The 13958-nt window shown below is 43.6% G+C and overlaps 1 protein-coding gene and 1 pseudogene across 1 annotated transcript in view; one reads left to right on the forward strand and one right to left on the reverse strand.

Moving 5' to 3' along the window:
• EMILIN2 (elastin microfibril interfacer 2) overlaps window positions 1–13958 on the forward strand; it is a gene marked incomplete at its 5' end in the record, with an annotated part of 79746 nt that overhangs the window by 35470 nt on the left and 30318 nt on the right. The window contains 1 exon segment of the mRNA XM_014587054.2: window positions 11818–11993. Within this exon segment, the coding sequence (XP_014442540.1) occupies window positions 11818–11993 (176 nt within the window).
• On the reverse strand, window positions 9903–10846 carry LOC102479258 (protein FAM92A pseudogene; annotated as a pseudogene).

Below are 13958 nucleotides of genomic sequence, written 5' to 3' on the forward strand. Positions count from 1 at the left end.
AGGGGCTCCCCTCCGCTACCAGAAAGGGGTCCTGGGGGGGGGGGTGAAGCAGAGGCGTATTTTATCACATTCTATTTTACCTGGGCACTTCCAGTCCTGTGCTCCCTAAATTCTGATTTATTTTTTCAGATTTTATATATTTTTTGCCACCCTCCTTCTCAGTAGAATCTCTTGGGCCAGTCTGTGGCTGTAGTCATGAAAATGGTGAACTCTGGACCAGGAAATAACATAATGGTTATGTCACTGGACTCCCAGCGTATTTTATCACATTCTATTTTACCTGGGCACTTCCAGTCCTGTGCTCCCTAAATTCTGATTTATTTTTTCAGATTTTATATATTTTTTGCCACCCTCCTTCTCAGTAGAATCTCTTGGGCCAGTCTGTGGCTGTAGTCATGAAAATGGTGAACTCTGGACCAGGAAATAACATAATGGTTATGTCACTGGACTCCCATGTAGTTGATTATGGTTCAAATCCTGAGCCAGCAGCTTTGAATTCACGCTGGGCACGTGTGTGTGTGTGTGTGTGTGTGTGTGTGTGTGTGTGTATGTGCGCACAAAACCCGGAGGGGAGAATGGAGAAGGCATTGCAGCAAGGCCATCTGTCTTTGGGGGGTGATGTCTCGCTTTCTGTCTCTCTGTCTCTGTGGCAAGTGCAAGTGCCCTATAGCAAAAACAAAAACAAAAACAAAAAACCTCTTTTTTTTAAAAAAAAAAAAAGGTTAACTCTTGGTTCTTTCCCCAAAAGGGTTTCTGTGGAGGAAGGGGGAGGGGAGAAGAGTAGGGGAGAGTGGAGGGGAGCTCAGGAAAGTTTGGTGGCTGGAAGGCAGTGGCTGACAGCTGTCTGGCTGTCCTATCTGGAGCGCGAGGGCGGGGAGGCTGTTACAGTCCCACCAAGACTGAGAGGGAAGCCGGAGTCGCAGCCCCACCCAGCCCTGCCCAGCTCTGCCTGGACTCGTGCAGAGGGCAGTTCGTTAACTAACCCAGTGTCTAGTGGGCACTTCCCTGTCTGGTCCTTCAGGGCCCTGGTGGTCTCAGAGACTCCTGCTCCAGACCCAGTGCAGAGGAAGGCTGGAGTCCCTGGAGTGGAGATGGAGCCTCGGTTTGGGGTCTCTTGACTCTGACTGTGTTTGACAATTACTTGATGACTTTTACCCACTGCTACAAATTAAATTAGAATTTCAGGGGTAGGATAGGTAAAGGTCTTGACATTTTTATTTTAAAGGTTTATTCACTTATTTCCTCCTGGAGAAAAAGAGACACAGAGAGAGACACACAGAGAAAGAGGGAGAGAAACAGCAGCCCCAACAGTGTCTCTGCACTGCAATCCACCTCCACCCCAGCCCCCGCCAGCCCCAGATCACGGGCATGCCCAGCATGCTCAGGGCGGCTTCGGGACGTGAACCAGAACTTCTCCCGTGTGGGTCCAGTGGCATTACAACTGCCACTGCCATGATCCTGACCCTGATTTAGGGCTCGCTGGCTTGGATATTTTCTCCAGTGCTGGCGATGGTGGGGGCCCAGGAATCCTACCACCCTAGGAACCAGGCTGGGTTAGCAGGAACTGCTTTCTTTTCTTTTTTTTTTGGAGAGGTTTTTGCTATAGGGCATGTGCGCTCTCCAGAAAGACAGAGAGAAACAGAGAGACAGAAAGTGAGAAATCACCCCCCAGGGGGAATGGATCGTGGGCACCCACGCACAGGCTCCCGGTGTGAGTTTAAGGTGCCAGGTCTGGGACTCGAACCACGGTTGATTACATGGGAGTCCAGCGACATAGCCATTGCGCTAACTGCTGGTCCCAGTGGGAACTGCTTTCTGCCAGGAAAATCCCAGTAGGCTTGTGGAGTTGGACGACCACTTCATCCTCTCCTGCAGCTCCCCCGACTGGGGCCTGAGGGCCATCTAGCAGGGATCCCTGTCATCTGCCGTGAGGTCGGTATGTGAGTGCAGCTTTCCCACGGCTGAAGGTGCTGCCTGATCATTTCCAGCTGTCCCACCGCCCACCAGCAAGGCCTCTTCTCCACACTTGACTTGAAACCTCTTCAGGAAGGCTGTTAACCTGAGCCCCATCTCAGGAAACCCGACAGCAGCTGGGGAGCCTCAGGTGGGAGTGGGGAGTGTGGGTGGGGTTAGGGGGACTCCAGAGAACTTTCCTAAGTCAGGAGCTGGCTCCAGAGTAAGAAAAGAATGAGGTGTGTTGGAAGAGAAAGGGCTCCTGGGGTCAGGGGTGAAGCCCCTGGCGCAGTGGGATGGGGCCAGGCTGCAGGGGAAGGGACATCTCTTTTCTCTTCCAGGACCAGAGCTGTCTGCTTTGGCCCTCTGGTCCTGGCTCAGCCTTGTCTGTGTGGGAAAGGGTTTCACAGAGACTGTCATCTGCTGGCAAATGAACAAAACCTGAGCACTAACATTTTCACATTCAGTCTTAATGCTCAGGGGGGTGGAGTTTTTCTGAGATTACGCATTTTTCCAGCGTTATGCTCTTGACTATGCAAAACAATAAAGTGGAATTTCTTTTCTTTCTTTTTTTTTTCTTTTATCTTTGAGAACCACGCAAAGGATTCTTTTGCTAGGTGGAGAGGGAGGAGCTGGAGGGCTTATGCACCTGGATGAGTCAGGTGCTCAGGCATGAGGTTGCCCAAAGGAAGGTCAGCTCCTCCTTACCTGGCTTTCAGGGCCTTCTGGAATATCTCGGGTTGCTGCTTCCTTGCATATAAGGCGTTATCTGGAGCGAAGCATATCTGTGGGCTGGTAGCGTGGTATAGGGTTGGGGGGGGGTAGTTGGATTTGAATTCCAGCCCTGCCACTTCCTGGCTGTTTGAACCTGGACAAGTGACTTAATCTCACGAGCCCGTTCTCCCACTTGTGCGAGGAGAAATCCTGTTGGTGTCTTTACGGAGGATACGGTAGGAACGAGCGAATGAAGAGCCTGGACGGGTCTTGCCCCATCCCGACACTTCCTCCCCCACTCCCGCGACCAACCCTTGCATTTTTGTTGTGCTCATGGGACTTTCTCTCCAGTTCCCTCTGGAATTTCTCAAAATCCACATGGGCAGGCCCCACCCCAGAGTCGGAACCTGTGAAGATGTGGCCCAGGTTGAGAGTCACTGAAAGAACAAGGGGACAGGGAAAGGTGTGAGGAACACTGCTGTGCTTGGCAGCCCTGCTGCCTCCTGGGCCTTCTTGGGATTCTGTGGGACTCCAGCCTGTCCTTAAACTGAGGTTTAATTGTCATGGCTCTGACCCTGGGGAAGGTGTCAGGTCTGTCACATTCAGGCACTTGTGCTTTCCTTAGGAACTTGACTTTGAAGTCCAGCTGCCACAGGTGGTGCCTGAGGTGGCTGCGGGCCTGTGAGCAGCACATAGCAGTCCTAGGGGAGCGATACAAAGCCTGTTTCTTCCTGGGAACTGGCCCAAAACAAAGGCCAGCTGCTAGTGCTGGTGTAGGAACTGAAGAGAAAGCGGAGAGGTTCAAGGGAGCCACAGTGCTGAGCCAGAACATAGAAGCCGGGGAAATTAGGGCAGGTCTGTCCTGTGTGGCCAGGCCATTTTCTGCTGGGAGCAGGGATCCTGGCTCCATCCATCCTCGTTGGGTCGTGGCTGACTGTTCCAGGCCCAGGCCCAGCCCTCGTCGGAGCGCTTTGCAGCTCTCTGCAAAGGTCTCCTGAGCTGCCAGCACGTCAGGGAATGTGCACTTTTACCAGGGCTTTTCGATGCGTCCAGTTCTGCTTCCTAATGTCTGCCAGGCAGTATGGACCAGGGCTTCTTGATATGAAGATCTGGACACAGGTCATAGAGGTGTTCCCTTGAAGGCCCATGACCTGCTGCCTTTGTTAAGCAGCGCTAGGCAAAGAAGGCACAGGGGCAGCCGTAGGTTGGTAGTTAAGGGAGCAGATCCTACCTGGCCAATGGCAGTGTGAATCCTGGTCCAGGCAGCTTGCAAAATATGCCGGGCACATGTATGTGCCCAAATCCTAATGGGATGGAGAAGTGAAGAAGAGATTGTGACATGACCACAGCCAGTAGGGATGCTTTCTCCCGCTCCCTCTCTCTGTCTCTGGTGACCACATGTATCCTCAGATAGTTTTAAAAAGAGGGGGGAAAGTAAAGAAGGCATGTTGGTAAATATGTGGATAATATGAGGGATGAGGGTGCCAAGGTTGGATTTTTGTTTGTTTTTGAATCATTTATAGTGTCCCATGATGAAGCAACATTCCAACAAATTATTAGGTCATCACATGGGTCATGGCTTTCCCGACAACTCAATACTAGCTTTTGAGAAGTTGTAGTACCATATATAAAGGCTTAGGGTGACAGTTTTGTCTTAAAAGACAGAATCAGGTTAGTTGTGGCTTTTTTCAAGCTAAAATTTCTGCTTTATATGTATTTATAAAACACTGATATCGGGACCAGCAGTTATCTTAATGGCTATGTCACTGGACTCCCATTAGTCAACCACAGTTCGAATCACGGACTCGGTGGCTTAAACTCACGCCGGGCGCGTGTGCGTGCGTGCCCAGGATCCTGAGAGGAGAACGGAGGAGAAGGGATTGCGGTGTGGCCATCTCCCCTAGGGGGTGATTTCTTGCTTTCTGTCTCTGTCTGTCTGGTGAGTGCATATACCCTATAGCAAAAACATGTCCAAAAAAAGAAAAAAGAAAAACACTGATATCTTAGTATCCCACTACCTTTATTCTATTATACTTATCTTAAAAGTAAATATATATGTTTATATATCAAATGATGAAACATAACATTTTAGGAAAAGTAAAAAAAAAAATTTTTTTTACTTAAGACTTCATGGAACAGAATTTGTATGTAATCAGAACTACTATATAGGGAACCAGCAGGTGGTGTGGTGGTTAAGGTGCTGGACACTCCCACATGGCCAATCACAGTTCGAGTCTCAGATCTGGTGGCTTGTTTTCTCACTTTCTCTCTCTCTCTCTCTCTCTCTTTCTCTGTCCTTTCTGGTCAAATTAAAATATGTGAATGAATAAATAAAATTAAATAAATAATTCTTAAAAAAATGAAAAGATCTACTATATAGGATCCTTTTCCGGTGATAAAGTATAGAGTCTTCACCTAAAAGAAACTAAATGGGATTGTTAGATCTTGTTTTTTGTAAAGAATTATTTTATTTAACTTTATTTATTTTAATTTGACCAAGGAGGGACAGAGTGAGAGAGAGAGAGAGAGAGAGAGAGAGAAAGCAAGCCTCCAGGCTCAGTACTCGAACTGTGGTTGGCCATGTGGGAGTCCAGTGCCCTCAACCACCACACCACCTGCTGGCCCCTTAGATCTTGGTTTTTATCATCTACTTACGTACTGCAAACTCAACTAGGTATATAGTACATTAATATGAAATATGTTGAAATATATGATCTTTAAAAAAATGGAATATATACAAAAAGATCATATACTATCAGGTAGGACACAGAAGTGACTGTTATGTAACCTTTTTTTTAGAACTTTCATTTTTGGTCAGCATAAATTTCCTTTAATTATTTTTCCACTTGTAGCGTTTCATTTTGAAGTTTAACATATCAAATATTGTAAAGTTTTATAATTTAGTAATCTTGTATTGCAAGTCATTTAAGATAAAAATGGAAATGTGAAGTTTACTTAAGAAAATTAATTTTCTTCTGTAACATCTGACTCTTCTATTATAAATTTTAATTAATTAATTAATTAATTTACAGTTATTCACTGTACTTCAATATAGTACAAGTGAGATTTTTCATCCAGAATACATTGTATATTGGCCCAGTCAAGGATGTTACCATACATGTCATCATCAACAAATCATTTTCTATTTCATGTTTCTTATATGTTTTGCCTTTTTTCTTCCCCGCTTGATTCCCTACCTCTCCCTCTCTGCCAATTCCTCCCCTTTTCCCACACTATCTCTGGTATGTATAATTGTTTTCCATGCCTTTTTTTTTTCACATTTTATTGATTCACTAAAGATCTTAACTGATTTAAAAACTTTCAATGGCAAGCACAGCTGATATATACATATCTATGGACACATGTCTGACTTTAGGTGTAAACCTCAGTGAGTAAAGTGAACATAAAGTAGCATCTCGCTGGGGCTATATAGCTTACTGCAGTCATTACACAGGTATTAATAGGTATTTTTAATGCATTTTTTCACTTTAAGAGAAAAACATTTTAGTTTTAAAAGATCAAAATAAAAAATTTTTACAAGAAATCTGCTTAAAACTTAAAGCCAGGAAAATGGTTAGGATTCAGTTCAAATAATAGGTGGATAAACCTATCAACAGTTTAAGACAAAAATCCTTAAATATGGAAATCAAAGCATTGAAGAAAATCTGTACTGTTTTATTCTAAAGTCAATCCTATTTTACTGGTTCAGTGTCATGTATTTAATCATTCTTCTATTGAATTTTCAGTGTTATTATGGTCTGATCTTTCCATTTAAACTCTGGAATTTAACATTCAGCTCTGGACTTGTCTCTACCATCAGGCTAGCCATTCTCCCACCATTAGGTTGTCCATTTTCTTGGTTGTTTTTTGTACTCTTATTTCTGTGTATCCAACTTTAGTTTTTCTGGTATAGTCCCTTCAGCACTTCTTGGAGAGCTGGTATAGTGTTGGTAAGTTCTTTCAGGTTTTGTTTATCTGAGAATGTTTTTGTCTTTTTTTCCCCATATGAAAGATAATCTTGCTGGGTATAGAATTCTTGGTTGACATTGTTTTTCACTGAACACTTTGAATATATTTTCCCATTCTTTCCTTGTTTGCATTGTTTCCAATGAGAGGTTCGATGTTAGCCTTATGGGATATCTTTGGAAAATATCTTGACATTTCTCTTTTGCCAAATTGAGTATCTTGTCTCTATCTGGCTATGATGTGCCTTGGAGAAGATCTTTTTGGATTGATTCTATCTGGGGTCCTTTGTATTTTTTTTTTTTTTTTTTTTTTTTTCATTCTAAAGTCCTTGTAAACTGGTTTTTATTCATCTGGAGTTTCTTAAGTCTCACTAAAAGAAGGGAGAAAAAAGCTAGTCTTACCCAAAACTGTTCTGTTTAGTAGCCAGCTCTCAGCAGTTTATGGTTTCTTGATGTAACTGAGGAGCTCATCTGGTAACCACTTTTCTCCCACTGTTCTCGCAACTGTTGTAATAGAGCCCCAATTTCTTTTCCTGATTTTGAGTTTGGTTATTTGAGTGCCTCTCTAGGTTTGGAAAGTTTTCTTCCAGGATTTTATGGATGAGATCGTCATTGCCCTTATTAGTTTCTTCACCTTCTGGGATGCTGATGATCCAATTTTTTTTTTTTTCTTTTCAGGCACAAGTTTATTTTGGAATTCAGAGGAGAACTGAGGCTTAAACATTGTACAAAGTAATTCCATTATTTTGATCGTAGACAATAAACAACTTCCACTGCCCTAAAAATTTTAAAAAGTCTATACTTTTCTTGCAAGGGAGATTTCAGTGCCTGAAGTAAAATTTTTCATTCTAAAGTCATTGTAAACTGGCTTTTATTCATCTGGAGTTTCTTAAGTCTCACTAAAAGAAGGGAGAAAAAAAGCTAGTCTTACCAAAAAACTGTTTAGTAGCCAGCTCTCAGCAGTTTACGGTTTCTTGATGTAACTGAGGAGCTCATCTTTTTCCATCTGGTAACCACTTTTCTTCCACTGTTCTCGCAACTGTTGTAATAGAGCCCCGATTTCTTTTCCTGAAGAAATGCCCACTTTTCTAATGTCATGGCCGCTCACAGGAAATGGAGGAACAGACCACTGCTGCATGTCCTTCAGAAGACAGTGTTCTCCCTGGTACTTGAGCAGTTCACATACTCGGAGAGTCGCATCAGGTTCCCTAGACTAAATGCCAAAACCAAATATTTCAATGCTTACTTAGGATCTTAGTTTTAGAAACTTTTGACTTAATAATCAGTCCTACTCTCAGCAGTTTACAGACTTCTATTCTGATCAAGCCAAGTAGATACTTACATCTATAATGAAGTCTTGATAGGGCTTCAATGGTTCGGAACTGTCTGTGGCTTTGATTAAATCTTTCCTATTTTTAACCAAAAATAAACCAAGGTTTTTCTCTTCTTTTGAAATCTTCAACCTCAAATCCAATTTTGTGACATCATCCTGTACTTTAAATAATGATGCCAAAAGAGTCATTGGCTTTGGTGAAAAACCTTCGACATTTTTACTGACTTTGTTAAATTCTTCAAAACTTGCGTTAGCAGGTAAACCTGTAGGGACAAAAGTACTTGGAGATTGTAACTTCATTGTAAACAGATATTGCTTCAGAAGGCACAGCCTACTGCATCTACAGCTGAGTATGGGCCTATGCCAAGAATACAGGTACCTCAGCATCTGGAGAGAAGGTCAGGACCACACATCGCAGTAGAGTGAACCGTGCAGGGAAAATAATTGGGAAGACGGCCGCCGCTCAGACAGCGCCGCGGGTTCCATCACCCTCAGAACCCCTGATGATCTAATGTTTGGGCGTTTAATGGTATCTACTATTACTCGCATATTATTCTAATTTTTTGGGTTATTTTCTCACTCTCTATGATGAATTTTTTAGGTCAGAGGTCCTGGCAGTAGAGTGAACCGTGCAGGGAAAATAATTGGGAAGACGGCCGCCGCTCAGACAGCGCCGCGGGTTCCATCACCCTCAGAACCCCTGATGATCTAATGTTTGGGCGTTTAATGGTATCTACTATTACTCGCATATTATTCTAATTTTTTGGGTTATTTTCTCACTCTCTATGATGAATTTTTTAGGTCAGAGGTCCTGTCTTCCACATCTGAGATTCAATCTTCTGTGTGATCTAATCTGCTTTTGATATTTTCAAAGGAAGTTTTGAGTTCCTCTATTACAGCCTTCATCTCTAACAATTCCATTTGATTCTTTTTTATGATGTGTATTTCCTTTTTCAGATCGTACAAGAAATTCCTCACCTCCTGGGACTTGGTATCTCTTTTCTCCTGAATCTTCTGGAGTTCATTGTCTCTCTTCTCTTGCATCTCTTTTAGCTTTGTCACTATGAATATTTAAAATTCGTTATCTGACATTTTCAGAAGTTCTTTTGTATTGTCTGTGGAGGAAGAAGAGTTGTTCTTTTCCTTTATAGAAGTGATATTTTCTTGATTTCTCATATTTCTTGTACCTCTGAGGTGGTTTCTGGCCATCTAATAAATTATTTTTTTTTTCCTAGTTTTTGGAGTTAAATCTGAGCATTTAGAGTCATGCAAAAGGAGGTGACCTACAGTCTCTAAACAGTACAGTTTTCCTCCCTTTGCACAGCTGATTCAGTGAAAATTGAGGATTAATTTGACCCTAAAAGTATTCAGATGTTTGACTACTGAGCACCTAGACCTCTCTAGGAAATTAGTGTGTGGAGGCTGAGCAGAAAAGTGAGAAAGGTCAAAACAAAAGGAAAAGGAATAGAAAAAAAATTAAAGAGCAAAAACAAGACAAAAACAATTAAAAAAACCATTTTTTGGTCGCAAAATGAAAATCGTACTGTGCACTAGTACGCTGCATAAATATAGATTACTGTTGATTGGCTTGTCCTGTGGGGGCAGGGGAAAAGGTAAGAGTTAGCAAGACAAAAGAGTGACAGAAAGCTAAGAAGTTTAAAAATTAAAAAAATTTCTTTAAATATATATAGAGATGGAGAGAGACAGAGAGAATAAATAGTGTGCTCTAACCTGATTCTTGATTAGATCTGAGGGCAGGAGGGTGAAGTCTGGGCAGAGGGTCTGCGGTGGTCCTAATCCCTGAATGCAACTGCTCAGAACTCAAATACAGATGCTGCTGATTGGCTTGTCCTGGCTCCTGACCAGATCCGGGGGGCAGGAGGGTGAAGTCTGGGCCTTCATCATTATCATCGTCATCTTCTGCTTGTCAATCCTGTCTATCCTGTTCCAGAGACACATTGAGCTGACAGTGATCTCTGAAGAGGTGACTGAATTTGTTCTTGTAATATCTAATTGAGATGTATAATCTTGTGGATACAGAGAATTTTGGAAAACCTCTGATTCTTCAACCTCATCAATCTATATGTGTGTGTGTATTTATTTGTTTATTTAAGAGGTTTTTCATTAGGGCATTTGCACTCTCCAGAGAGAGACAATGAGAGGGAAAGTGAGAAATCACCCTCCAGGGGGTATGGCCATACTATAATCTCTTCTCCTCCATTCTTCCCTCAGGATCTTGGGCATGCACGCACACATGCCCAACATGATTTTCAAGCTACTGGGTCTGGGACTCGAACCATGGTCAGCCATGGTAGAGTCTAGCAACATAACCACTACTCCATCTGCTGGCCCCGATCTTTTGTATATTTTGGTAGGCACCAGTGTAGACCTCTAAAGCTTTGCCATGAACTAACATTTCAGTTGTGATAAATTCTGAAAATATAATCCTTATATTCTTTCCTTTCTACCTTTCAGAATTGTCAGTAGTTTCTAGATGACGAGTCATTCAGGTAGCATCCACTGTAGCTCTCTAATTCGGTTTCTGCTTGTGAAATAACATGTGGATCACATGAGTTTCTCTGATGTGTTCTTTCTGAGTTAACTGCTTAGCTCCTTGATTCCGTGCTGTTAATGTGGCTTCGAGGTCATCCCATTTCATTTTTACGATGGTTCCATAAGCTTTCAAAGGTTCAAATACTTTGGCATCATGTCTTTTCAACCTTGGCTTGTCAATAATCCTGAAGTTTGGCAAACTTATCAGCCAAGTTTTTCAGGCCTGGCTTTAAATTTGGGGTCTCTGTAGAGGTGTACATGTTGATTTCATTCACCAAGGGTCTGCTTTGTCTCATAGCCTGGCAGTTTTCTGCACACAGGCAGCAAAGGTTTAGGACAGCACCGGGTCCAGGACGTGAACCGCGGTCGACCACGTGGGAGTCCAGTGACATAGCCATTATGCTAACTGCAGGTCCCAATGCTTCTCCACCTTTCTGACAGCATCTTACATCTTACACACTTTTGTGATATTTGAGAATTCCGGTTTTCCAGGCTGTGCCTCAACATCTTGTCTTGTGCATGACTGGGGACCCTGAGCTAGGGCCCAATGACGGGGGCTCTGGGGTGACCAGGGACACACTGGGGCATGAGTCACAGTAGCCTACCAAGAATATTTCAAATACAAAACTAAATAACCCTGAAATGACATCTGAAAAAAAAAAGTCCCCCCAAAGCAGTAAATTGTAGAACAATTGCTTGTTGGTGAAACAAAATCTGTTTGAGGACTAACAATTTTGGCATCAAGGGCCAGCAGGGGGTGCGGTAGTTAAGGTGTTCGAGTCCCCCATGGCTGACCACAGGACGAGTACCAGTGGCTTGAAAATCATGCCAGGGGCATGTGCATGCATGCCCCAAATCCCAAGAGAATGGAAGAGAAGGGTTTATAGTGTGACAATTGTCCCTGGGGAGTGATTTCTCACTTTCTTTCTCTCTCTCTCTCTGCCTCTCTCCAGGCAAAAACCTAAAAAACCAAAACCAAACAAACAAAAAACCCCACCTTTTTGCATCAATAGAACTTGTAGGGTCACATTTTTCTAAACTGTCTGATCTTGGGCTGTTGAGGTGGGGTGCAGTTGGTGCAGGTGGAGGTTGGCTGAAGGAGGCCAATGTCCCATGCAGGGAGTCCTGCCTTCCTGAGGCTGATCTGGTTTTGGAGCTAAGCTGGAATGGACTGAGAGCCCGCATCCTTCCAGGTCAGCCTAGGAGAGAAAGCAGGGCCCTGTGTACACTGGGGCCTCTCCATTAGCGCCCAGCACTGGGAGGGCCTGTAAAGAGGGATGCTGTATTTTCTTTCCACAGGTATCGGGTCAGCTTCAGACCTAGATACGTCACGAGGTACAAGACAGTGACACAGCTGGAGTGGAGATGTTGCCCTGGCTTTCGAGGGGGAGACTGTCAAGAAGGGCCCAAAGACCCCGTGAAAACCCTCCGTCCCACACCTGCTCGGCCTCGTAACAGCATGAAGAAAGCCACAGGTAACTTCTCGTTTGTGTTGTGCCATGCTTGGTCACCGTTGCTATTTCTGGCGCTCCTGCGGATGGCAAGCTCTGTGAGTTACAATGTTGATTTCCACGGTCTCGGAAGAACACACACTTGCCGGCACAGTGGACACGTGGCGGACACATGGAGTTGCAGGAGCAGAAACAGTAGCAGTTGGAAGACGTCCTTGCATGCGAATAGCCTTGTTAGAGCCAGCACTGTGAAAGCCTGGGCCTTAGGAGTCAGATAGGAAAAGCTGGTGGGGTCAGTTGGATGCAGGCTGAAGCCTCAAAAACGAGAGGCAAGTGTAATGACGTTCTGCCGGTTTTTACTGAGCCCCATACATTTTTATTACAAAACGAATGCTTACCAATGAAAGAATTGTCATCGACTATAGGAAAATACCTGACCTGTGACCTCGCCACCAAATGAGAACTCCTGTTAGTATTTTGTTACAGAGCATTCTCCTTACCTAGGTCTGCATATATATCTTGTTAAATAAAAAATCATTCGTTCATCTAAGGATTTATGGAGCAGCTATTCCCTGGCAGGCCCTACATTAGACACCCGGGATCAGTAAGACACAGGCAGACACAAACAGCCCCTGGCCCCACAGAGGACAGATGTCAGATGTTAACTAGGTCAGTGCAATGGTGGGTGACAGGTGATTGGAGCAGAACAGTTTGTTTTCATTTCGTTTAGTTTTTAGTCTTCATTTTATAAAAGTGTAAACGTATACATGGTTTAATAAGTCGCAGAGCTGTATAAGAACCAATAGGAAAAGCAGCACCCCCTGCTCACCCTCACTTCCTGTTCTCAGAGCTAATGAAATTCTTTACCTGAGTCCTTTGGAGTTTCCCTATGTACCTATTGACTTCTCATTATGGAAGGGTGAGGGGTTTAATTCCCTTTCATCCACTGCCCAACATGCCATTCCTATCCGCCATCCTTCTCAGAGTTGTAGCATTTTTATTGACTCAATATTCAATGTTTACGTTGTAGTCACTGTGTAGATAATTTACAGCCCTGCTGTGCAGTATCAAAGGAGTCCTGGAAAAGTTCATAAGGGGCTCGTTCTGAGGCACAGTGGTAATACCCTGCTCAAGAGAAGCTGGATCCCAATGGCAATGGCTGTTTGATTCTTGGGCCTGGACAGCCTGAAACACCTGAAGTACATACGCAAATGTCCAAGAGCTGATGGGCTGAAGGGCTCCCTTCAGGAGGGTGCTCATTTATCTCTCTCTCACGTGCACGTGTTCTATTAGTTCATATGATGAAAAAAACCACATGGAATTCTAACATTTTGCATTAAAATAAACTTGTGGGCTGACTTAGCACAGTGGTGAGGCATTGCTCAAGTGATGCTGAATCCATAGCGGGGATCAGGAGTTGGTTCCCCACTAGACCTGTACACTCCAGGTGCGTGTACCCCAATCTTGGCAGTCTAGGGGCGCTGAGGGGAATGGCAGTGTGAGACTCTGTTGAGGGTGATTGTCTTTCTTCCTTTTTCCCTCTATCTCTTTCTTATCTTCTCTGTCTCTCACTGTCCTAAAAGAAAAAAAATGAAAAACTTAAAAAATATATAGTACTTTAGTTCTATTTTTCTATGAACTTTTTGAAGTCCCATCAACCTATGCATAGGTTTTGTCCTACACTGCCTTTTATTATTATTACTTTTTAAAAAAATTTTGCCATGGGATGTGTCTGGTTGCCAGAAAGACAGAGCGAGCGAGAGAGAGAAATCACCCCTCAGGGGGGATGACCATGCCATAATTCTTTCTCCATTCTCCTCTTGAGATTTTGGGGACACAAGCACATGCATCCAGCATAATTTTCAAGCCACTGGTCTAGGACTCAAACTGCAGAGTTGGCCACATGGGATCCAGCCACCTTAACCTCCATGCACTAGGCGGCCCAGTTTTTTTTTTTTTTTTTTTAAAAGTTTTTTTTTTTTTTTTTAG

This window comes from Tupaia chinensis, unplaced genomic scaffold (assembly GCF_000334495.1).
Source record: "Tupaia chinensis unplaced genomic scaffold, TupChi_1.0 Scaffold000180_1, whole genome shotgun sequence".
NCBI lineage: Eukaryota > Metazoa > Chordata > Mammalia > Scandentia > Tupaiidae > Tupaia > Tupaia belangeri.